The sequence below is a fragment of the Schistocerca americana genome, chromosome 2 (assembly GCF_021461395.2).
Source record: "Schistocerca americana isolate TAMUIC-IGC-003095 chromosome 2, iqSchAmer2.1, whole genome shotgun sequence".
Lineage (NCBI taxonomy): Eukaryota > Metazoa > Arthropoda > Insecta > Orthoptera > Acrididae > Schistocerca > Schistocerca americana.
This window is the reverse complement of record NC_060120.1, coordinates 504,239,718-504,264,129: the sequence shown is the minus strand read 5'-3', so window position 1 is coordinate 504,264,129 and position 24,412 is coordinate 504,239,718. Positions and strand designations below refer to the sequence as shown.

General features: G+C 42.7%; 1 protein-coding gene across 1 annotated transcript in view; it reads left to right on the top strand.

Annotated features, from left to right (window-relative positions):
- LOC124594128 (NPC intracellular cholesterol transporter 1 homolog 1b-like) overlaps window positions 1-24,412 on the top strand; it is a 124,718-nt gene that overhangs the window by 1,521 nt on the left and 98,785 nt on the right. The window contains exons 2-6 of the mRNA XM_047132485.1: window positions 5,467-5,655; window positions 11,950-12,100; window positions 18,262-18,388; window positions 18,486-18,681; window positions 24,068-24,163. Of these exons, the coding sequence (XP_046988441.1) occupies window positions 5,487-5,655; window positions 11,950-12,100; window positions 18,262-18,388; window positions 18,486-18,681; window positions 24,068-24,163 (739 nt within the window). The 5' untranslated portion in view covers window positions 5,467-5,486. The remainder of the gene's footprint in view (window positions 1-5,466; window positions 5,656-11,949; window positions 12,101-18,261; window positions 18,389-18,485; window positions 18,682-24,067; window positions 24,164-24,412) is intronic.

Below are 24,412 nucleotides of genomic sequence, written 5' to 3'. Positions count from 1 at the left end.
TTTGTGCCTTTACAAGTACGACACAACATGTGGTTCATGCACGATGGAGCTCCTGCACATTTCAATGGAAGTGTTCGTACGCTTCTCAACAACAGATTCGGTGACCGATGGATTGGTAGAGGCGGACCAGTTCCATGGCCTCCACGCTCTTCTGACCTCAACCCTCTTGACTTTCATTTATGGGGGCATTTGAAAGTTCTTGCCTACGCAACCCCGGTTCCAAATGTAGAGACTCTTCGTGCTCGTATTGTGGACGGCTGTGATACAATACGCCACTCTCCAGGGTTGCATCAGCGCGTCAGGGATTCCATGCGACGGAGGGTGGATGCATGTATCCTCGCTAACGGAGGACATTTTGAGCATTTCCTGTAACAAAGGGTTTGAAGTCACGCCGGTACGTTCTGTTGCTGTGTGTTTCCATTCCACGATTGATGTGATTTGAAGAGAAGTAATAAAATGAACTCTAACATGGAAAGTAAGCGTTTCCGGACACATGACCACATAATATATTTTCTTTCTTTGTGTGTGAGGAATGTTTCCTGAAAGTTTGACCGTACCTTTTTGTAACACCCTGTATGCAGAGAGATACGGTGAACACGAAAAAGTAAGATTTTGTGACCAGACAGCAGTCATACGCCTAAGCAAACGCATTGAGCCTCGTGCCTTCAAAGGGCTCAGTGTCAGCATGTGAATAGGATAGAACGGCTGGTCTACTGGAAACACAGGGTTGGACAAAAATATGGGCACGCCAAAAACACAATCGAATATCATGGCCAGGAAAACAGTTGGCATTCAGAATAGATTACAGTCGGCTCATAATGGATAAACACAGGTCCTGTATGGTTTTCATGGGACTCTTATACCATTCTTCCTGCAAGATAGCGGCAGCTTCAGGCAACGATGGCGGAGGTGGGCAGCGATCACGCACCCTTCTCTCCAGAGTAGACCACAAAGGCTCAGTAATACTGAGATCTGCTGACTATGGTGTGCCAGTTTATCCTCCTACTCGCAAAACACGTCCTGGATGACTCGAGATATGTGTACAGAAGCCCTATCGTCTTGGAACGCAGCATCACCGTTGAGGAACAAACTGTGTACCGTGGGAAGGACCTCACCAGACAAAACGATAATACAAACCTTGGCAGTAATGCAAGTAATGCAATCATGCGGAGTACCACGACACTGCTGACCAAACAATTAGAAAACCTCCGCCATTTTTCATTCACTCTTGGGACGTTAACTCGGTCTTAAATTGGAAACAAGACCCATCTGACCAAATGCCTTTCTTCCATTGCTCCATAGTCCACCCTTCACGGTTTCGGCACCGTGTTTCCCTTACATCACTGATGCCACCGACGGCGCTTTCTACCTAGGTGCTAGTACGAGAGCAGCACTAACGCGGCCGGGCACAAAACTGTCTCGAATTACAAATCCGTGGCACAGCTGTAGGGATCGGTACATCCAGAGTAACCTAAAGTTGCATTACCAAATGAAACAAGTGGTACGAAAAACAGGTGCTAAACTGAAATTCATAGGAAGTATCTAGAGAAAATATACAAACATCAAAAAAAGTTTTGCATCAACACGGTTCCCAGAACGCCTGAAGATAGACGTTGACTGTGGTTCTCGTATCACAGACACAATCCCTTTGACTGTTCAGAGATGTCACTAAACCCGCCCAAAGATGTAAACAACCATGCATGAGAAGAGCCTATTAGACGGAGGGGGCCCGACTGCAGATCAGTTCCAGTCATTCCATCAGAAAGAAGGTACACGGCTCATGTTGTCTGTAGTTCAACCATTCCTAGACGGTCAATACCGCGGTTCGATCGCGTCCGCATTGTTAACAAGGGGAGTGTCCAGGAGTCTCGGAGGAAACCAAAGCGATGTCGTTCGGAGATGGAGGAGATGCAGAGAGACTGGAACTGTCGATGACATGCCTCGCTCAGGCCGCCCAGGGGCTACTATTGCGGTGGATGACCACTACCTACAGATTATGGCTCGGAGGAACCCTGACAGCAATGCTACCATGTTGAACAATCCTTTTCGTGCAGCCACAGGACGTCGTGTTAAGACTCACTGTGTACAATAGGCTGCATGAGGTGCAACTTCACTCCCGACGTCCATGGCGAGGTCCATGTTTGCAAGCACGACACCATGCAGCGCGTTACAGATGGGCCGAACAACATGCCGAATGGGCCGCTCAGGGTTGGCATCACGTTCTCTTCAACGATGAGTTTCGCATATGCCTTCAACCAGACAGTCGTCGGAAACGTGTGTGGAGGCAACACGGACAAGCTGAACGCGTTCGACGCACTGCCCAACGAGTGCAGCAAGGTGGAGGTTGCCTGATGTTTTGGGGTGGCATTATGTGGGGCCGACGTACGCCGATGGTGGTCATGGAAGGCGCCGTAACGGCTATCCTGTACGTGAATGCCATCCTCCGACCTATAGTACAACCATATCGGCAGCATATTGACGAGGCATTCGTCTTCATGGACGACAATTCGCCCCCCTCCCCCCTCGCCCCCCATTGTGCATATCTTGTGAATGACATCCTTCAGGATAACGACATCGCTCGACTAGAGTGGCCAGCATGTTCTCCAGACATGAACCCTGTCGAACATGACTGGGATAGACTGAAAAGGACTGTTTATGGACAATGTGACCCACCAACCTCTTCTGAGGGATCTAAACCGAACCATCGTTGAGGAGTGGGACAATCTGGACCAACTGTGCCTTGATAAACTTTTGGATAGTATTCCACGACGAATACAGGCATGCATCAATGCAAGAGGACGTGCTACTGGATATTAGGGGTACCGGTGTACAGCAGTCTGGACCACCACCTCTGAAGGTCTCGCTGTATGTTGGTACAACATGCAATATGTGGTTTTCTTGAGCAATGTAAAGGGCGGAAATGATGCTTATGTTTATCTCTATTCCAATTTTCTGTACAGGTTCCGGAACTCTCTGAATCGAGGTGATGCAAAACTTTGTTTGATGTGTGTAGTTCATCCCTGAAAGAGGTAGCTTATAAAACGCATGTGAAACTGACTCTTGAGTGCTTCTCGTCAGTGTGGTACCGTTACGATGCTGGATTAACAGAAGAAATATAGGAAAGAGGGCATGTTTCGTCAAAGGATAGTCTAACGAGCGCGATAGCACTTCCAATATGTTCAGACGCTATTCCAGTGGCAGACGCTACATGAGAGGCGTTTGGCATGTAGGAAAGAGTGACCACCGAAATTCCGAAATTGAACGTTCCAGGAAGAATTGAGCAATATATTACTTCCTCCCACAAACGTCTCGCGAAATGAGCACAACGATAAAATCAGACCCGGCTTGGGTGGCCGAGCGGTTCTAGGCGCTACAGTCTGGAACTGAGCGACCGCTACGTTCACAGGTTCGAATCCTGCCTTGGGCATGGATGTGTGTGATGTCCTTAGGTTAGCTAGGTTTAAGTAGTTCTAAGTTCTAGGGGACTGATGACCTCAGAAGCTAAGTCCCATAGTGCTCAATGCCATTTGAACCATTTGAGCAAAATCAGAGAAATTAGGCAGCACACGGCGGTCTGTACATTGTCTTTCTACCCTCACACTATTCTTGAATGGACTAAGCAATTGGGAAAACAATACTATTACCAGAAGTACCCTCTGCTACATTCCGTGCGGTGACTTGCGGAGTATAAACGTAAATATACACAGTGATTTAGGGCTCCCAGACCACGCAGTGCGTCCAGAGGATGGAGAGACCATAATCTTACCTTTATTGTCATAATGGACTGTCTGAGACCATCTGTGCGGTGCAGGCTGGCACACGGCAGATAGGTATAGTCCAGTATGTATCGACAGTTCGACGCCCTGTTCAGTAGGTTAGACTGGTGGTAGAAATGCCAATGCCTCACCTAACAAAGGATGTTTTCTGACAAAGGCTTTACTCCAGCCTGAACAGCTGTTGTTGTTGTGGTCTTCAGTCCTGAGACTGGTTTGATGCAGCTCTCCATGCTAATCTATCCTGTGCAAGCTTCATCTCCCAGTACCTACTGCAGCCTACATCCTTATGAATGTGCTTAGTGTATTCATCTCTTGGTCTCCCTCCGATTTTTACCTTCCACGCTGCCCTCCAGTACCAAATTGGTGATCCCTTGATGCCTCAGAACATGTCCTACCAACCGATCCCTTCTTCTAGTCAAGTTGTGCCACAAACTCCTCTTCTCCCCAATTCTATTCAATACCTCCTCATTAGTTATGTGATCTACCCATCTAATCTTCAGCATTCTTCTGTAGCACCACATTTCGAAAGCTTCTATTCTCTTCTTGTCCAAACTATTTATCGTCCATGTTTCACTTCCATACATGGCTACACTCCATACAAATACTTTCAGAAATGTGTTCCTGACACTTAAATCTATACTCGATGTTAACAAATTTCTCTTCTTCAGAAACGCTTTCCTTGCCATTGCCAGTCTACATTTTATATCCTCTCTACTTCGACCATCATCAGTTATTTTGCTCCCCAAATAGCAAAACTCCTTTACTACTTTAAGTGTCTCATTTCCTAATCTAATTCCCTCAGCATCACCCGACTTAATTCGACTACATTCCATTATCCTCGTTTTGCTTTTGTTGATGTTCATCTTATATCCTCCTTTCAAGACACTGTCCATTCCATTCAACTGCTCTTCCAAGTCCTTTGCTGTCTCTGACAGAATTACAATGTCATCGGTGAACCTCGAAGTTTTTGTTTCTTCTCCATGGATTTTAATACCTACTCCGAATTTTTCTTTTGTTTCCTTTACTGCTTGCTCAATATACAGATTGAATAACATCGGGGAGAGGCTACAACCCTGTCTCACTTGCTTCCCAACCACTGCTTCCCTTTCATGTCCCTCGACTCTTATAACTGCCATCTGGCCTGAAGGCTAAGAGTGAATAAAAATGATTTAAATATACATAGAGTGTCCGATCTACGACCCATCAAGGCCATTCATCGGTAAAATATTTGTTTACAGTCCATTACATTAGATTAGGCCTATATTTATTCAGTAAAACTATAGTGGCAAGATCCCCAGCAGCAGATCACCATTCCGTGTAGAACACGCTATAAAACAGGAATAGATACATTAATCACCCAAACACTATGACCACTGCCCACCGCGACCTTGGATGCCGCCTGATGTTGCGGGCACGTGACGCGGTAACAAAGGGATGCAAGCGGAGCAGACAAGAACAGGGGATCGCCCTAGAAAGGGTATTGAATGCCGAATGTCCTTGTATGGAAACAATGTTAGAAAATGTATTTTCCATTCTTCATTTGTGTTTGCTTATAAGATACCATATTTTTCCACAAATCTTTTCAGTTGTCTGTATTTTTTCTCCTTCTTACTTAAGTTACGGCTCACAGTTCTTTTTTTAGTGCCAAGAAACAGGACGGGATGTTAAAGCTTAGTCTCCCTTCTTCCAGCTCTGTGCTGCGATGGGCCCATGCTCGTTTCGATGCAAGAGAAGCTGAGCGTGGCTGAGGGCCTGCTGAAGCGCTGTCCTACGTGCTTGAACAACTTCCGCAAGCACCTGTGTGGAATGACGTGCGATCCACATCAGAGCCGCTTTATGGAACCAGCGTCTACGAAAATAAATGAAGAAACTCAACAAGGTTCGTATTCCGTGCCGAAAATTATTGTGCTGCAATGTAATACTCAGTTCTGCCTCCCGAGCAACAAATACTAGCAATTAGCTTTGAAAGTGTACACACTGGGTCCCTAACTTAACGCAACTTGGACGAAACCTCTTTGAAAAAATTATGAAAGTACTGCCGCCACATAACATCCTTAAAATATTGAAATACGAAACGTATTCCAATCCTTGGTAGTGTCGTACACCAACCAGTGGTAACAATATGAAAGAACAAACAGCCTTGGTTGTAAAAGTGATTTTTTTTATTTTATTTATAATCCAGTGACGCATTTCGCCTTATACAAGGCATCTTCAAATTGCCCAACGAGAAAAAAAATGATTCCGATTTAGCAAAACTGGACTAACAAGAAAAATACAAACATTTACTGGCAAATATGGTGTTAAACTCACAGGATTCCGCTCATACAAATGTCGCAGCGGGAAAACGCCCTCGTCAGAGTTTGTAGAAACATTGTGCGGTGTCTTAAAAGATACGAGTAAAACATATAGAAACATGGCCGATAAAGTGTTCAGAAGCCAGTAAACAGTTTATGCACCAAATGCTCAAAACACACTCAATGTGTAAAATACGTATTAAAAAAGCAACTTAACTGATAAAGAAGATGTTAAACATACGCGAAACAGCGTCAAAAAAAAAACATGAATGCCCCAGCAGGTAGTTGCCCTTGTCAATTTTTTTTAAAAGAGACTCGCACGGTGTCCTGTAAAACACCTCACCTCGACAACAGACAAGAAGTATTCAAAAACTAATAATTGGCTTAGTCTCACAAGAAGTACGTACATCTGTGTAAATAGACAGCAGACTCCATTGTCAAATACGCGGCGCCGTCCACATCCGCTGAAACTGGATTAAACCGACATACATGCATCATACAGTAAAAACGTAGGAGGCGGAGTTGCTCGTGCTGCGTACAAGAAGTACACGGGTAGTAAACGCAGCCGTGTACTAAATGGAGATAATAAAGTATAGAAAATCGGAAAGTATTAAAAATATATACTGGTTTGGCACAGACCAATAAAACCTCCACAAGAGAATCAAGAGAACTATTTTCTCAGTGAGCCAGACAGTCTTATGGGTATAAATCATTTTGTAGACTTTTATCCACTTCAGTGAAAATTAGACCACAGGCGCGCTAAATAGCGTCGTGTTATAGCCAATAACCTCAGAAAGTAAGAGAGAATCAATCATAACCCAGTTGGATGCTAATATCTGACATAGTATTTTTATATTACGTTGTGTCTGTACTCTGTCATGTCAGGTTACTTCTTCATTCAGCATGTAATGTTTCCAGAAAGCCGCAGAATTTTGGCGAGGACGTATATCTTCCAATGCTTTATTCAACATCCACCACCTTGCTCCAAGAACAAGTATCAAGCAAATGTAATGCTTAACCATTTTCCACCTTAGCGAAAGAGATTACTGGAATGGTATTCCCGGTTTTTACTATCATGTCTGTAAATTCTTTATTCAGAATTCAAGTAACGGATTTCACTCCCGTGAGTCCGCCAGCTAAAAGAGTTATGGTTACTTACTTTTATTCTGGCAGTTACGTTTACAATCGGTCAACTAATGTGGTAATAGTGAACAATGCTAAAGAATACACCAAAATCACAGCATTCACGTGTTACTTAATGCGCTCGGAGTGTTGTCTTCCACCGACAGTATAACTTATTACTACGTAATAATCCTTTTGTCGTGAATTTGGTGATTTGTTGCTGTTCGTCCTTTCATCAAAATGGTTCAAATGGCTCTTACGACTATGGGACTTAACATCTGAGGTCATCAGTCCCCTAGAACTTAGAACTACTTAAACCTAACTAACCTAATGACATCATACACATCCATGTCCGAGGCAGGATTCGAACCTGCGACCGTAGCGGTCGCGCGGTCCCAGACTGAAGCGCCTAGAACCGCTCGGTCACACCGGCCGGCGAAGGGCAAACGTGCATAATTATTTTCCGTATCGGAAATGCAGCTAAGAGAGATAACAGACTTTTAGACAAGTCAATCTCGTAAAGAGTGTTTGCCATTCATAACAGCAATGTATGTAAGGTTTTCAATCTCTACATTGACCGCTGAGTCACAAAGAGGCAGCTCTATCGTCTGGGCAATTAAGCTTTTATTGCTAAGGTTGGCCAGACTACGCTGGAATAATGGAATCACTCGGATGGATTTTCTTATCTACTAGACGTAACAGCAAATCAAGATATTTTAGTACTCCATCCGGACTCGTGTTCTCATTTTGTGCTGCCTCACATTTTTGTAATATTTTGTAGCTAGGAGGTTTATTGTATTTTTTTAAATTTTCTATTTTTAACGTCATCGGTTTCTTGTTTGGGGTTCTTACACGTCACATGTGAGCCACTATTTTATGCAATATGGTATGCGCTACATCCGATACTTCACATTGATGCATTTTTTTCCTGCTTTAGAATTTTTATCAGTTATTGTTCCAATGGAATATATTATGACTCAGTTTTTAGCATCCAGATGGAGTAGGACTGATTCTGTCTTACTTGCTGAGGCTACTGGCTATAATATGAGCTATTTAGAGTGTCTGCGAAAGTGTGCGAAGTGATTTATAGCCATAAGACAACCGTCGTCAGAATTTGAAGAAGGCAGCACGTTTTGTATTATAGCGAAATATGAGGGAGAGTGCCACAGAAATTATACACGATTTTGGTTGGAAATCACTGAAAGAAAGTCGTTATTCGTTGCGACGGAAACTTCACACGAAATTCTAATCACGAACTTCCTCCTCCGAATGCGAAAATATTTTGTTGACTCCGACCTACATAGGGAGGAACGATCACCACGATAAAATAAGGGAAATCAGAGCTCGTAAGGAAAGATATAGGTGTTCATTCTTTCCGCGTGCTATACGAGATTGGAATAATAGAGAATTGTGAAGGTAGTTCGATGAACCCTCTGCCAGGCACTTAAATTTGATTTGCAGAGTATCCATGTAGATGCAGATGTAGACTGTACGTTAATGTTGATGCGATAACGGACCGATACGGATGGCTCCCATTTCCCCACACGACATGCCAACAAATTACGCCACAGAACAGGTGTTTTTGAGAGTATTGTATTTTATGTTCAACTGGAATTTCCTCCGGAGGCCGGAATGAAACCAAACGCGCGCCAGAGGCGATTGCCCACTCTTGGTTTAGAGTTTAGAACATTAGAAAAACGTTAAAAAAGTATTTATAACAGAAAAAGTCAGTCCAGATGGCAACAATTATTTATTAAACAGTTTTTGATGTTGCTGAGCAACAGTCACACATTAATTTTTAAATGAACACACCGCCCTTTGATTGTATAAATGTTTATTCAATTACGACCCATGTTTCGGCCTTTTATGCTATTTTCGAGAGACTAAATTTGCCCTTAACTCATACTGGAGGACAATATGAGCTTGATCCCCTGCAATATTTGTTAATGACATAAACTCAGTCACTTGAAAATGTCATAAAAGGATGAAACCTGAGTCGTAATTCAATAAACAACTATACAGTCTAATGGCGGTGTTTTCATTTAAAAATTATTTTTTAATTAATTCCGGTAACCGTTTTCAGTACAAGCGATCACCTTCAGACCAGTGCTTACTTAATAACATGTGGAGCATGTTCACGGAGCTGCTGTGCGTACCAGGAAGTACCAGCCGACTAAGGTCCGTTTGCACCTATGTGGCTGAGATCCATTGGCGCACTGGCGCCTAAGTCAGAGGTTGGTTCGAAAGTTGGTAGTGAAAGAAATTTATGCCATCAGTATTTGGCCGGCAAGGGGAGGAGAGATGGTGGCGTGAAGTTATTGATCACCAGAACTCGTAGCAATGTCCAGGATTTAATTCCAAACCTCTCCACGGTGTCTAACGAAGTGATCACATGCGATGTTGACAGAGGAGATAGAGAAGATCCAAAGAAGAGCGGCTCGTTTCGTCACAGGGTTATTTGGTAACCGTGATAGCGTTACGGAGACGTTTAGCAAACTCAAGTGGCAGACTCTGCAAGAGAGGCGCTCTGCATCGCGGTGTAGCTTGCTCGCCATGTTTCAAGAGGGTGCGTTTCTGGATGAGGTATCGAATATATTGATTCCCCCTACTTATACCTCCCGAAGAGATCACGAATGTAAAATTAGAGAGATTCGAGCGCGCACGGAGGCTTTCAGACAGTCATTCTTCCCGCGAACCATACGCAAGTGGAACAGAAAAGGGAGCTAATGACAGTGGCACGTAAAGTGCCCTCCGCCACACACCGTTGGGTGGCTTGCGGAGTATAAATGTAGATGTAGATGTAGATGCCGTTGATGAGGATCCGTCTGTCAGATGAGGACAAACCCGACGGCCCCCTTGTTGCTAATCGAGAGGAATACGTTACGCACCGGTAACAGGCTTCATCCTCTACCTGCTCTCATCATAATACAACACAAACATGACACCACAAATACCTATTATAGTCACCTACATCCAGCAGATACACGAGTTCATGACTTTCACACCTCGCGAAGGAGACGTCCCTCTGTGAGTGAAAGGAGAAAAACCTTTACAATTTATCGTTTGAATCTGTTCTTCGGGGACTCCCAGCCACTCGTCCCATACAAGTTTCAATCCAAGATTAAAGTATAAAATCAGGAGTACCAAAGTTATGCATCTCGTACGAAAACAGATAAAATCAGCCAAAGGAAGTTAATGGCAGACTGAAAATCAGTTGTAAAGAGTGATTGCATGCTCTTCCATTACTATAGCCCATCTCAACAGAAAAAAAATACTACTGTTTTCTCGTCTTGCCGGCGAACTGTTTCTTAACTATATGTCACAATACCAGTCCAAAGTCGGTATTAAAAACAGTGCTGTCATCATAATACGTGAAACGCACTCCACAGCTGTTTCATTGAGTGAGATATGGTTTTCTGACCTTGTAGCTATGCCTCCAGTCTGCAAGTGACAAAATTTTTGCAGAATAGATTGTTTTCGATCTCCAAACCAAGAATACTGATACACATTAAAGATGAAGTGTCAGCTATTATAGTCTTTCCAGCTAAGCAGGTAAAACTTTCTGTCACATCATATCATACTCAGTGCCTACGTATTGTCAGTGAGACGCTAATATTGTTAGAGCAACATCTAATTTTATACCATGCTCCCGAGCACTCTGACGAGGATTGTGTGGTACGGCCAATTAAGAAAGTTAAACTGAAACAGAAAATGTGTTATCATTTTCGTGCTCCTCTTAATTAGTTAATGACAACTTGTGACCTGAAATCAGGAAAACAATAATTCACTATTGGGAAGAAAGCAAGTAAAATTAGAATGAGATTTTCACTCTGCAGCGGAGTGTGCGCTGATGTGAAACTCCCTGGCGGATTTTTTTTTCCATCTGCTCGATGCGGACGTCGCAAGATACCCGTTTCAGTTCGTCGTTGATTCATTAACTCAGGTTTTTTTTTTTTTTTTTTGGGCAGTTAACCCTCTGACCGAACACGCTGAGTTACCGTGCCGGCTTTTTTGGCGCGAACCACCGCCCGAAGCAATATCTTATTAGAGGACAGTCACGCTACTCATTACGCTAAACGAACTTCGAGCCAACTGAGCTACACAAGCATGACTCACGACCCGTCCTCAGAGCTTCAAATCTGCCAGTACCAAGTCTCCTACCTTCCAAACTTCACAGAAGGTCTTCTGCGTCCCGAGTTCGAGTCTCGGACCGGCATACAGTTTTAATCTGCCAGGAAGTTTTAAGTAAGATCAGAGTTTAACATTTGCTCGATAAAGAGGCCACTACAGCAGAAAAAAATTCACTGTTCGTTTATTTCGTTTCGCTGCCCACTTGCAACTTCGTTTATTTACATAACAGTGATGTAAACTCTAATAGTAACTACTGCTACTTAGCTAAGTCGTCCATCTCCATAGCCTAGCGGCTATTGATAGAGAACTTTTCTCTGTAAGAGAAGCGAAGTGGTTTTCACTTAACATCTTAAACACAAGACGAATAACAGCGCCAATATTAGTGAGAATAAGGAGGGAGTTACTGACCGCGTGCGGCTCCATATTGTCTTATAACCATGAATGCTGCGTGAGTGGTCTGTTTAGCCTGAAAGCAGAAAACTTACGTTTTACAGAATCAGTACTTATCCACGCAGAAAGTTGCACTTGATTCAGACTCTTACTGCTTACTATGAACAAACCGACTAGTACACTTCAATAAAAATAAACCAACGTTACATCACAGTGAAAAAAGTTTTTTCTTACAGAGTACATCGACAAACTGATTGTATACCTCTCAAAAGATTACATGGAAGGAACGTTTAACTCTTGCCGTCAAGTTTTGATGCCTTCGAGTGGTGTTCCCGCACTTGAAGCCATGTGTGGTAGTTTCGGTGCCGCTGGATGTACTTACGATAGGTAAGTGAAATTTTTAAAATATTTTAACACTTCATGTATAGTGAGCAAACACTAGACAATAAACAACAAAACAGTATTTACTGGTAAATGGCCATCAGTAGTGTGATGCGTACATATTAGGCCTCTGGTGTAAAATCGGTGTCTCACTTCTTAAAACAAATCATCTGCATTCTGGATACCAATTGTATTGGATTTACTTTTACTCTCTCTCTCTCTCTCTCTCTCTCTCCCTCCCCTAGTATCACGTTATTTCGCACTTCTCCTGTTCACTTAAATTTTGGAATTCTTCTGTAACGTAATGCTTCACATGCTTCCAACTCCTTTTTCCCCGGATTTCCTCTAGCCCACGTTATACATCCATACAATACTACACTGCATACCTACAATTTTAGTAATTTTTCATCAATCCGTCAATGCCTGATATCAGTAAACCTCTTTCGTCACCACCGCTGGTCTTCCTCAGCTGTTCCGTCTTCCTTAGGCCATTTTGTGTAACATTGATACAAAGATGGCAGAATCTTTTACCTCTTACCTAGTGTCTTCTTAAGGTTTAGCTAGTTGCTTCTCCCATTTCACTACATCCTATGCGTTACATTTTTCCTTAATCTCTCATTTACTCAAAGTCTATCCCAAGTAAGCACTCCATTTCACTCAACGGTTCTTCTGAGTCTTAAAGAGAATACAAAAGATGTTCTACGTAACTTTGAGGGTAAGGAAAGGACGTGAAGTATGAAGAGGAACGGAGGAACGTCTGTGGATGAATCTAAAACTGAAATTTGAGATACATGTAGGAGCATTAGCTTAGAGTCTGTTAATTTTATGGGGATAAAACGTTGAATTTTCGAGTTAACAATATGAATTACGGGTCAAAGAAGTTATACATAGAGTACCTCCCGAATTTAGGTCAAAGTGAGCACTTTACCATATGATCGACTATTTCTCATTAGCTTAAGCACAGTGTTGCGATTTTGACTGAAGCCGTTAGTAGAAGAAGATTAGACACAGTCAAAGTAGCGTTCTGTGTGTTGGCTGGGATAAGGAGAAGAAAGACACAGCTAAGGAGCTATTAAAATTTCTATTTTCACTCCAGCTATTTCCCGATCTTTACAAAGAACAAATGAAACACTAGCCAAGTAAATAATGTAACGTTAATATTCAGCTTATTACTAATTTTCCTGTTTCTTTCACAACACCATTTCTAGAGATGTTTATGTGCACGGAATTAAATTTAGGGTTCAGCAGCATGTACGTAATATCCGGGCGAAATTTTGTGTGGGTGAGCATTGCTAGCTTTTGTAAATGTTGTTTGCATGTTACTCCCACTTCCACTGTATGTCTTTAAAACACCTCAGTTTTAGAGTGTTTCCTTCAGTCTTGAGAACAACAGATCCAGGTCCGGTCAGATGGGTGGTAACTCCTTTGACATTCTTTTGCACTATTGCCAGAGAGTTGTCGTCTTGCGGTCTTTTACGGCTGGCCCTCTTACTTTCGCTACTCTGGGATACAACCTAACCTCGTGCAACCACCGGCTTGCGTCGTAGTTTTTCGTACACGGACCTGACACTTCACACGAACCTGTGGGCACGGCTTACTCTCTAGGCGCGTGATTATCTACAGTTAATACTCTTCCATACTTAGAGAGAATAGTGCTGTCACCGCGCTGACAGTAATCTGCACGTTCACATGAGTAGTATCGACGCCGGAAGATCGACTCCACGACGAAAACATCACAGTAAACAACGAAGTACATCAGTGGTCATGAGATTCCACAAATAGCAGTAATAGCTGAGAGCGTCTTTTAGAGTGAAGCTTGGACCATTGTTACTGAACTTCCAGTCTATTAAAGTCAAATTTTTAGTAGGGAAATTAAATCACGGGTTTTGAAACCCAAGGCCGTTAAGGTTTTAAAAATGGAAATTAGATTGCTGTTACTGAAATTCCAATTTTTAATTAATTCTTAATGATCTGATGCACTATTTTGGGTTCACTGGGCACTGAACAGTCACTTGGAGGCTAAATGACCTCGCACGTGTCATCTTCCCAACGTCGGCAGCTACAACAGGCAGCGCAAGTCGAACGCGTTACCCTTCGTCTTTCACACCATTTGCTTATTAGAAAAACTCTTTGAGCTAGTTTGAAGAACGTAAAAATATTTGGATATTCTTGGATGACTCGGGAGTAACGTTTGTGACAAGTAGAGAATGAATTCAGTGTCTTGAATTAAATATATTGTTTCACTCGTACAGTTCACCATCAACACAGAAACGATATCTATTGATCGATGTAATGAAGCAAGCCGCACTTTATTTTTATCGAATGCCTTAGTGTAAGTGTCTGCCACATAACACGGTCGCGAAAAAGTTCACCGCTATCGTAATAAGGACTCAAACCCGTTCTTGTTATACCCATTCCGCCTATATGCGAATCCAGTATGTTTCCTCTGCACTCATAAAACTGCAACACTTCGTTATTCACCTTCAGGATTAGAAGCCATGTGCGTCAGTTACTGGTCTGAAGTTGTGTAACGGACTTAATGGTTCGTTGGTCATTATCCACAATTCACCATTTTTCTCCAGTTTTTGAAAATTCGTAGCGCGCACGTTAGCGAATTACTTGTACCAACTCAGACCTCGACCGTAAAATTAATAAAGTTCATACCACGAGACAATTTCACACCCTGGAGTGTCAAGACATCTGACACTCGCTGTGGCCCGCCACCTTCTCTCTTGACACGTTGTCAGCTGTTCCGTTCACTACACAGCAAGACCCTTCGACTGTTGGCCGTTCCTTTCACCGGCCCTGGCTCGTCCTACACTTTTCTTTCAATATACCGGGTTAACATCAATAAAACTGACAATTTGTAGTGACAGATTCCTGACTGGAAATGGAGGAAACAAGTTCCTTTGAACATATGTCCGGAAATGCATCGTTGCCACGGTAGATAGCGCTGGCGAATGAAAGTTCGTCTGATTACGTGCCATGCGTTCCTTGTCACTCCAAAAGAAATGCACACTATTTTTTTAATCCATCTTTTATTCTACATGTTTGAAAGTTTTACAGCGTTTAGACACATCCTTTAGGAAAAATATTTTCATTTCTCCACATAATTTCCATCCCTCTCAACTGCCTTACGCCATCTTGCAACCAGCGCCTGTATACCCGTATGGTAAAACTCTGGACCAACCTGTTGGAGCCACTGTTTGGCAGCGTGCACAAGGGAGTCATCATCTTGTTCCACGAAGAGAGTCTTTCAGTTTCCCAAAGAGACGATAGTCACATGGAGCCAGGTCAGGACTGTAAGGCGGGTGTTTCATTGTGTTGTCCATCCGAGTTTTGTGATCGCTTCCACGGTTTTTTGACTGACATGTGACCGTGCATTATCGTGCAACTGCAAGACATCCTGCTTTTGCCGATGTGCTCGAACACGACTCTGTCGAGCTTGAAGTTTCTTCAGTGTCGTCACATATGCATCAGAATTTATGCCCATTCCACATGGCATGATGGCCAAAAGCAAGAGTCCTTCGGAATCGACGAACACCGTAGGCATAACTTTTCCAGCGGAAGGTGTGGTTTTCAATTTCTTTTTTCTTGGGTGAATTTGCATGATGTCACTCCATTGATGGCCTCTTCGTCTCTGGTGAAAAATGGAGCCATGTTTAATCACCTGTCACAATTCTTCCAACAAATTCATCTCCACCATTCTCGTACTGTTCCAAAAGTTCGCTGCATACCGTTTTTCTTGTTTCTTTGTGAGCCACTGTCAACATCCTGGGAAACCACCTGGCACACAGTATTCTGCAAACACTTCCTTCCTCTATACCAACGTAGCGTGACAATTCGTTCACTGTTATGCGTCTGTCAGCAGTCACCAATTCGTTAACTCTCTGCACATTGTCTGGAGTGTGTGCAGTACGAGGCCTGCCACTGCGAGGACAATCCTCAATATTGCCGTGCCCACTTTCATCACATAACCTGCTTGCCCACCGACTAACTGTACTGCGATCGACAGCAGCATCTCCACACACATTTTTCAACCTCTTGTGGATGTTTCCCACTGTTTCGTTTTCACAGCACAGGAATTCTATGACAGCACGTTGCTTCTGACGAACGTCAAGTGTAGCAGCCATCTTGAAGACATGCTGTGACGGCGCCACTCACGGGAACAGGTTGAACTAAGTTTGAAAACAAGCGGGAAGGATGTATCTACACACTGTAAAACTTTCACACATGCAGAATGAAAACTGTATTTTTACAAAAATAGTGTGCATTTCTTTTGGAGTGACCGTCTTATGTTGCAAGCTGTACTGTAGCGTACTGTAAGCAGCAGAACGGTCCGATATTCATGTCGGGAACAAGCCGAGATGGTGTTCGCGTACGGCCAAGCAGACGGAAACGGTCGAGAGGCAGCATGGTTCCACCGAAACAATTACCCTGACAGACACCAGCCACACCATACAACATTTAAAGGTCTTTTTGGTCGTTTGTGTGATGATGGGTCCTTTCAGACAGACAAACGTGCACGGAGGCGGCGGACTGTGCGTACGCTGGATTTGGAGAACCGGGTTCTACAGGATATACTGCCTCACAACCGTTTCCATGTGCTTGGCCGTATACAGACATAATCTCGGCCTGTTCCCGATATGAATACCGCACCATTCTGCTGCTTACTGTATGCTGCTTCAATCACACAGCCTGCAACACGCAAGGAACACAAGACGCATGGTCAGAGGAACTACCATTCGTCAGCGCCATCTACCACAGCGACGATGCCTTTCTGGACGCATGTGCATAGAACCTTGTTTTTCCTCCATTTCCAGTGAGGAATCCGTCAGCGCAGTTTGTCGGTTTTATTAATGTGCACCTTGTATATCGTTCTGTATTCTTCTAATCTTCTTCACACACATGTAATTTGTGTAATTTGAGAGGCTCCTTTTAATTTGCTTTTTAGATCGCCTCTTCTAAGCCATTTTTATGTTCTCTGTAAACTTTATTCCAAATTTAAAATTTGGCTCCTGGCTGCCTCCGCCAGCCAGTGGGTTCGAAACATTCTCCAATCTGGGCATTCCACCAACGCCACAAAGAAAAAAGCCTATTGTGCCACCGTCTTGTACAGTGATATGCCATCAAAACAAAATTGAAAAAAATTTTCATCAGCCCTAAAATGGAGCATAATCCTTACAAACCATCTTCCTTTGAAGGTTTTTGTGAGCACAATCTGCACTGACGAAGAGAAGGTAAAAATAATACTCAGACTGAATTATCATTGCGCATTTGCCTTGTATTTCCAATTATTTACTATCAATTCCAACAAGTGGACGTGTCACACTATTTCGGATACCTGCCTGTGTGCTAGGACAAGGGAGTCCAAGTCTGCGTATTACGGTTTTAATAACTATATGTTTACATGATGCTACACTTTGATACATATTTGAACTGGCCTTTATATTCTGGTTCTGGACAAAAATATATTTGAGGTGGTATACCACGTAGTTCCATGTGAAAAATTGCAGCTGATAGTGAAATCTCTGCAGCTGATGAAGAGACTATATGTGGTTTAGTGAGAATATTCTTACATTATATGTATACATAGAGTATAGTACTGGGGCCAAAAACGAGTTCTGCAAAGATTTCAAGGGTTTAATATTAGCACAGAAAGGAATCTGATACATAGATACACATGTTCTCTGCAACATGTCAGAGCATATTACATGTTTTGTGGTGAATTTAGTGCAGTTTATGACTGAATTAATGAATTTCCTGTTGGGCAGCTCCTTCTTTTAAGCTGACGAGTACCTTCAAAGAAGCTCTTTAAATTAATTTTCTGGGTTATAATATAACGAATGTTAGCACTTTGATACTTCACTATTTCATACTTTTAGGTTACTTCATTGCATTGCACTTAAATAGAAAGTACGTCGTTGACTTCTTCAATATAGCAGAGGCTGGTAGTCGCCAGATCCAGAAATTCGACTAATGTAACGTAACGTAAAATGAAATATCCAGACGGTTAAAGAATATTATCGTCTCACAGTTTCAGAGTTTTTTACCACTATTGTCATGAAACCAAAATCAAATAGACTGTCAATGTATGTATAAAAGTTTTATGTCTTTCCTTCTCATTGTGGATACTAGATATTTACCACGAAGTAATTATTTTCCAGATGGTTCGCATACATGGGAGATGAAGACACTCCGTTAGTACCTTTCCCGATCGTTTATAACGAGACTGCACCAGATGGAATGGAACTATATAATCCAGACGTACTTCCGTGCAATCAGTCGTATGAGGTATTTATTGCTCTTTAAACTTACAAAAGAACTGAAGCAAATACGCTTACTCCGTTTTGTATTTCTTGTAACACTTAATATCCCTATGTTTATTTAGAACAACTACGCCTGCAGCTGCGCCGACTGTGAGGAGAGCTGTCCCGCAGACATAACTGTTATAGACACAGGAGAGACGAATGAGGAATTCAAAATTGGAGAAGCCGACGGCGTCCTCGTTATAATGGCAATAATATATGGAATTTTCGCAATTGGTTTTCTCATCTCTGTGATATTTGTTCCTCAAAGTGACACAGGTAAGATCCAGATCGGCATACGTCAAATATCTGTAACGTTATGTGAACCTCATAAAGTCACCATTTGACAAAAGGTCTGTATACAACTCATTAACGTTCTTTCCTAGCACCTGTATGACTTCACTTTGCTTCTGCTGCAGCTTTCTTGTGTGTATCAAAGACATTTCATCTATAACATTTCCAGGTGCCAAGTTTGTTTTGTTTTTAGTTGATACAAACATTACAATTAACAGAAAATGGAGTATAATCTTAAAAAGATTACAGCACCATCTATCACAAAGCGAAAAAAGTGGTCCAGCTAAAACATTCATACATTACTAGCCATTAAAATTGCTACACCACGAAGATGACGTGAAATTTAACCGACAGAAAGAAGATGCTGTGATATGCAAATGATTAACTTTTCAGAGCATTCACACAAGGTTGGCGCCGGTGGCGACACCTACGATGTGCTGACATGAGGAAAGTTTCCAACCGATTTCTCACACACAAACAGCAGTTGACCGGAGTTGCCTGGTGAAACGTTGTTGTGATGCCTCTTGTAAGGAGGAGAAATGCGTACCATCACGTTTCCGACTTCGACAAAGGTCGGATTGTAGCCTATCGCGATTACGGTTTGTCGTATCGTGACATTGCTGCTCGCGTTGGTCAAGATGCAATGACTGTTAGCAGAATAGGGAATCGGTGGGTTCAGGAGGGTAATACGGAACGCCGTGCTGGATCCCAACGGCCTCGTATCACTAGCAGTCGCGATGACAGGCATCTTATCCGCATGGCTGTAACAGATCGTGCAGCCGCGTCTCGATCCCTGAGTCAGCAGATGGGGACGTTTGCAAGACAACAAGCACCTGCACAAACAGTTCGACGATGTTTGCAGCAGCATGGACTATCAGCTCGTGGACCGTATCTGTGGTTACCCTTGACGCTGCATCACAGACAGGAGCGCTTGCGACGGTGTACTCAACGACGAACCTGGGTGCAAGAATGGCAAAGCGTCATTTTTTCGGATGAATCCAGGTTCTGTTTACAGCATCATGATGGTCGCATCCGTGTTTGGCGACATCGCGGTGAACGCACATTGGAAGCGTGTATTCGTCATCGCCATATTGGCGTATCGCCCGGTGTGATGGTATGGGGTGCCATTGGTTACTTCTTGTTCGCATTGACGGCACTTTGAACAGTGGACGTTACATTTCAGATGTGTGTCGACCCGTGGCTCTACCCTTCATTCGATCCCTGCGAAACCCTACATTTCAGCAGGATAATGCACGACCGCATGTTGCAGGTCCTGTACGGGCCTTTCTGGATACAGAAAACGTTCGACTGCTGCCCTGGCCAGCACATTCTCCAGATCTCTCACCAATTGAAAACGTCTGGTCAATGGTGGCCGAGCAACTGGCTCGTCGTCACAATACGCCAATCGCTACTGTTGATGAACTGTGGTATCGTGTTGAAGCTGCATGGGCAGCTGTACCTGCACACGCCATCCAAGCTCTGTTTAACTCAATGCCCAGGCGTATCAAGGCCGTTATTACAGCCAGAGGTGGTTGTTCTTGGTACTGATTTCTCGGGATCTATGCACCCAAATTGCGTGAAAATATAATGTCAGTTCTAGTATAATATATTCGTCCAATGAATACCCATTTATCATCTGCATTTCTTCTTGGTGTAGCAATTTTAATGGTCAGTAGTGTATTCCTTTACGTACTACACGAATATGTAATAAAAATTGGGGGTTCCTATTTTAAAAACGCAGTTGATATCCGTTTGACCTATGGCAGCGCCATCTAGCGGGCCAACCGTAGCGGTATCTGGTTTCCCCCTTCAAGATAGACGAGTTTCGTTCTTTGTAGTTTTTTCGTTTGATTCTTATTTCGTGAGATATTTGGCCCCGTCACTATCAATGGACCACACTGTATAGACATTGGCGGCTTGAGTTTAAATCCGCAGCACGTGCTCCAAAAAAAAAAAATAATAATAATAATACTATAAAAGAAAACGAAATAAAATAATTATGCATGTAGCAACCGCACGCATCTGCTCCTCTACGCGATGCAAACTGCTGCGTTTCCCTTTTTATTGCTTCAGAAGCTGATTATCGAATACGTACTTTCCTTTAAGCTGTGCTCGGCCAGTGAAGATTTATTTTCCTGGCTTATGTTACGTTGCGTGTATATCTGGTGCAACGTAGGGAGACACGGCGGTATGGTTGTCAAATGTAGGACTTTCAAAATTCGCACGGAACGTGATAGACCACATGTATACGAAGTCCGAAATTACCTTTCACGCTGCCCAAAAGTTTATCTTCCAAGAACACTGAAAAGTACTCGCTTCGTAACCAGGTGCATAATTATCCTGATACAGAAAACAAGGAACTACTACGATGTGCGATGCATCTAACAAGTTTTCATAGAAATCAATGTTCATTTTGCTAACCTTTCCCACGTATGCACTAGTTGCATAAAGGCAGATTTGAATGACCCATCAATCCGCAAAACCTACTAATACTACTCGACAGTCCAAAGACACCCCCGTCTGCGCCATTCACATCCACCATAGGCGTTCCTTTTTCCGATCAGTGGCCTTGATGCAATAGCGTGACCACGAAAACCGAGTTATACCTTCTCGCCGGATCGAACTGAAACTCAGCTCTTCACCTGAGCTGCAAAAAGTCCTCTGATTATTTGGCAAAATAATCTTTAAAGTTCAGCGGCACCTTCAGTTAATTTCTTTGGCTCATAAGAGCGGTGATTGGGTACTGTGGTCCCACAACCCTTCCACTACGCACTGAGCACACCAACCGCGGAACACCAAAATTCTCTGATCGTAATTTTTTTATTTTATTGTTTTATTTATTTATTTATTTGTTTATTTATTGCAACCTACGTACTCAATTATTTGCTGCATATTATCCAATCTCTGTCTTCCTGCACAGTTTTTTTTCACTTATAGCTCCCTCTAGTACCACGGTAGTTATTCCCTGATGTCTTAACAGATGGCCTATGATCCTGTCCCTCCTTCTTGCTAATGTTTTCCACATATTCCTTACCTCTCCGACTCTGCGCAAAAGGTCATAATTCCTTGCCTTATTAGTCCACCTAATTTTCAGCATTCGTCCATAGTAGCGCATCTAAAATGCTTCGATTCGCTTCTGTTCCAGTTTTCCCACTGTCCATATTTCGCTTCTATATAATGCTTTACTCCAAACATACATCATCACAAATTTCTTCCTCAAATTAAGGCATATGATTGATACTAGTAGATTTCTCTTTTTGCCAGTGCTAGTCTGCTTTTGACGTCCTCCTTGCTCCGTCCGTCATTGGTCATTTTGCTGCTGAGATAGATTTCCTTAACTTCATCTACTTCGTGGCCACCAATTCTGACGTTAAGTTTCTCACTGTTCTCATTTCTGCTACTTCTCATTACTTTCGTCTTTCCTCGATTTACTTTCAGTCCATATTCTGCACTCATTAGGCTGTTCATTCCTTTCAGTAGATCATGTAATTCTTCTTCACTTTCACTGAGGATAGTAATGTCATCAGCGAATCTTATCATTGATATCCTTTCACCTTGAATTTTAATTCCAGTCCAGATGATTTCTCTTATTTCCATCATTGCTTCTTAGATGTATAGATTTAACAGTAGGGGTGAAAGACTACATCTCTGTCTTACACCCTTTTCAATTTCAGTACATCGTTGTTGGTCTTCCACTCTTATTATTCCCTCTTGGCTCTTGTACACGTTGTATAATATCCGTCTCTCCCTATAGCTTATCCGTATTTTCCTCATAATTTGGAACATATTGCACCATTTTAAATGGTCGAACGCTTTTTTCAGGTCGAGAAATCCTATGAATGTGTCTTGATTTTTCATTAGTCGCAACGTCAGAATTGCCTCTGTGGTGCCTTTACCTTTCCTAAAGCCAAAGTGATCGTTATCTAACGCATCATCCATCTGCATTTAACAGTGGAATTCCGTTGCACTCTTAACGTTAACACCCTTGCTTTTTGTTTCACGGAAAGTTGTTTTGTCTTTCCTTAATGCTGAGTCAGTCCTTCCGACAGTCATTTCTTTTTCGATTTCTTCACATTTTTCACGCAGCCATTTCGTCTTAGCTTCCCTGCGCATCCTATTTATTTTATTACTCAGCGACTTGTATTTCTGTATTCCTGGATTTCCCTGAACGTTTTTATACTTCCTCCTTCCATCGGGAGGACGACGGTTCAATCCCGTCTCCGGCCATCCTGATTTAGGTTTTCCGTGATTTCCCTAAATCGTTTCAGGCAAATGCCGGGATGGTTCCTTTTAAAGGGCACGGCCGATTTCCTTCCCAATCCTTCCCTAACCCGAGCTTGCGCTCCGTCTCTAATGACCTCGTTGTCGACGGGACGTTAAACACTAACTACCACCACCACTACCACAGCCTTCCATCGATTAACTGAAGCATTTCTTCTGTTACCCATAGTTCCCTCGCAGTTACCTTCTTTGTATTAAGGTTTTTTTTTTTTTTTGTAACTTCTGTGATTGGTCTTTTTAGAGCTGTCCATTCCTCTTTAACTGTACTGCCTACTGAGGTAGTTCTTATTTCGGTATCTATAGCCTTAGTGAATTTCAAGCGTATCTCCTCTCTTCTTCGCCCATTGCCTCTTGCTGAGAAGTCTCTTAAGCGTCAGACTATTCCTCGTCACTACTACATTGTGATCTGAATCTATATTTGCTCCTGGGTTTCTTACAATACAGAATCTGATTTCTCAATCCCTATCTTAAGATGATGTCATATAACTGAAATCTTCCTGTATCACCGGGCATTTTCTAAGTATAGCCCCTCTTCTTGTGATTCTTGAGCAGAGTATTCGTTACTAATAGCTGGAATTCACTATAGAGCTCAATTAGTCTTTCTCCTCTCTCATTTCCAGTACCAAGCTCATATTCTTCAGTAACCCTACCTTCTACTCCTTCCCCTACAGCCGCATTCCATTCCCCCATGACTAAGATTTTCATTTCCCTGACGGAGTAGCAGGTGAAAATCTGGTATGTTGGATGCTCCACAGCTTCTGAGTGAGAAGGAGATCTTGATGTATCGCAGAGACTGACATCATTTATAACCATCATAATGATTTAACACACCCGACAAGCAAGTCATCTGATGTAGGCGAGCTTAATATATGCTCCTGGTGATGGGCTGTATGCCCAGTTTCTCTTTTTTTCCCAGATCGGTGAATAGAATTTTACGTTATACTTCAGCGCAGTGATCACTCATACCGAAGATAGCTCTAATTAAAGAACCATGACGTAAACAAAATTCGTCATTTCTTTAACTATGATAGGAAAAATGTGTTACAATAACCTCTGTATTTCTTGTACTGATATTCATTTATTTCAACAGGTGGTTTACCTCCATCACTCATCTACAAGCTTTTCTTCGGAGGCATCCCATTATTCCAGACGACGTTAAGCAAACTGTTTAGAAAACTGGGCTTAGGTAAGTCAAGAGACCTATATAGGACGTATAATTATGTTGCAGCAGTACGTTTATGCAAGTTTAGTTCTGTAGCGTCTTGCGGGACTGTTAAGTCACGCCGGATGCAGTGGCCGAGCAGTTCTAGGCGCTTCAGTCTGGAACCGCACGACCGCTACGGTCGCAGGTTCGAATCCTGTCTCGGGCATGGATGTGTGTGATGTCCGTAGGTTTGTTAGGCTTAAGTAGTTGTAAGTTCTAGGGGACTGATGA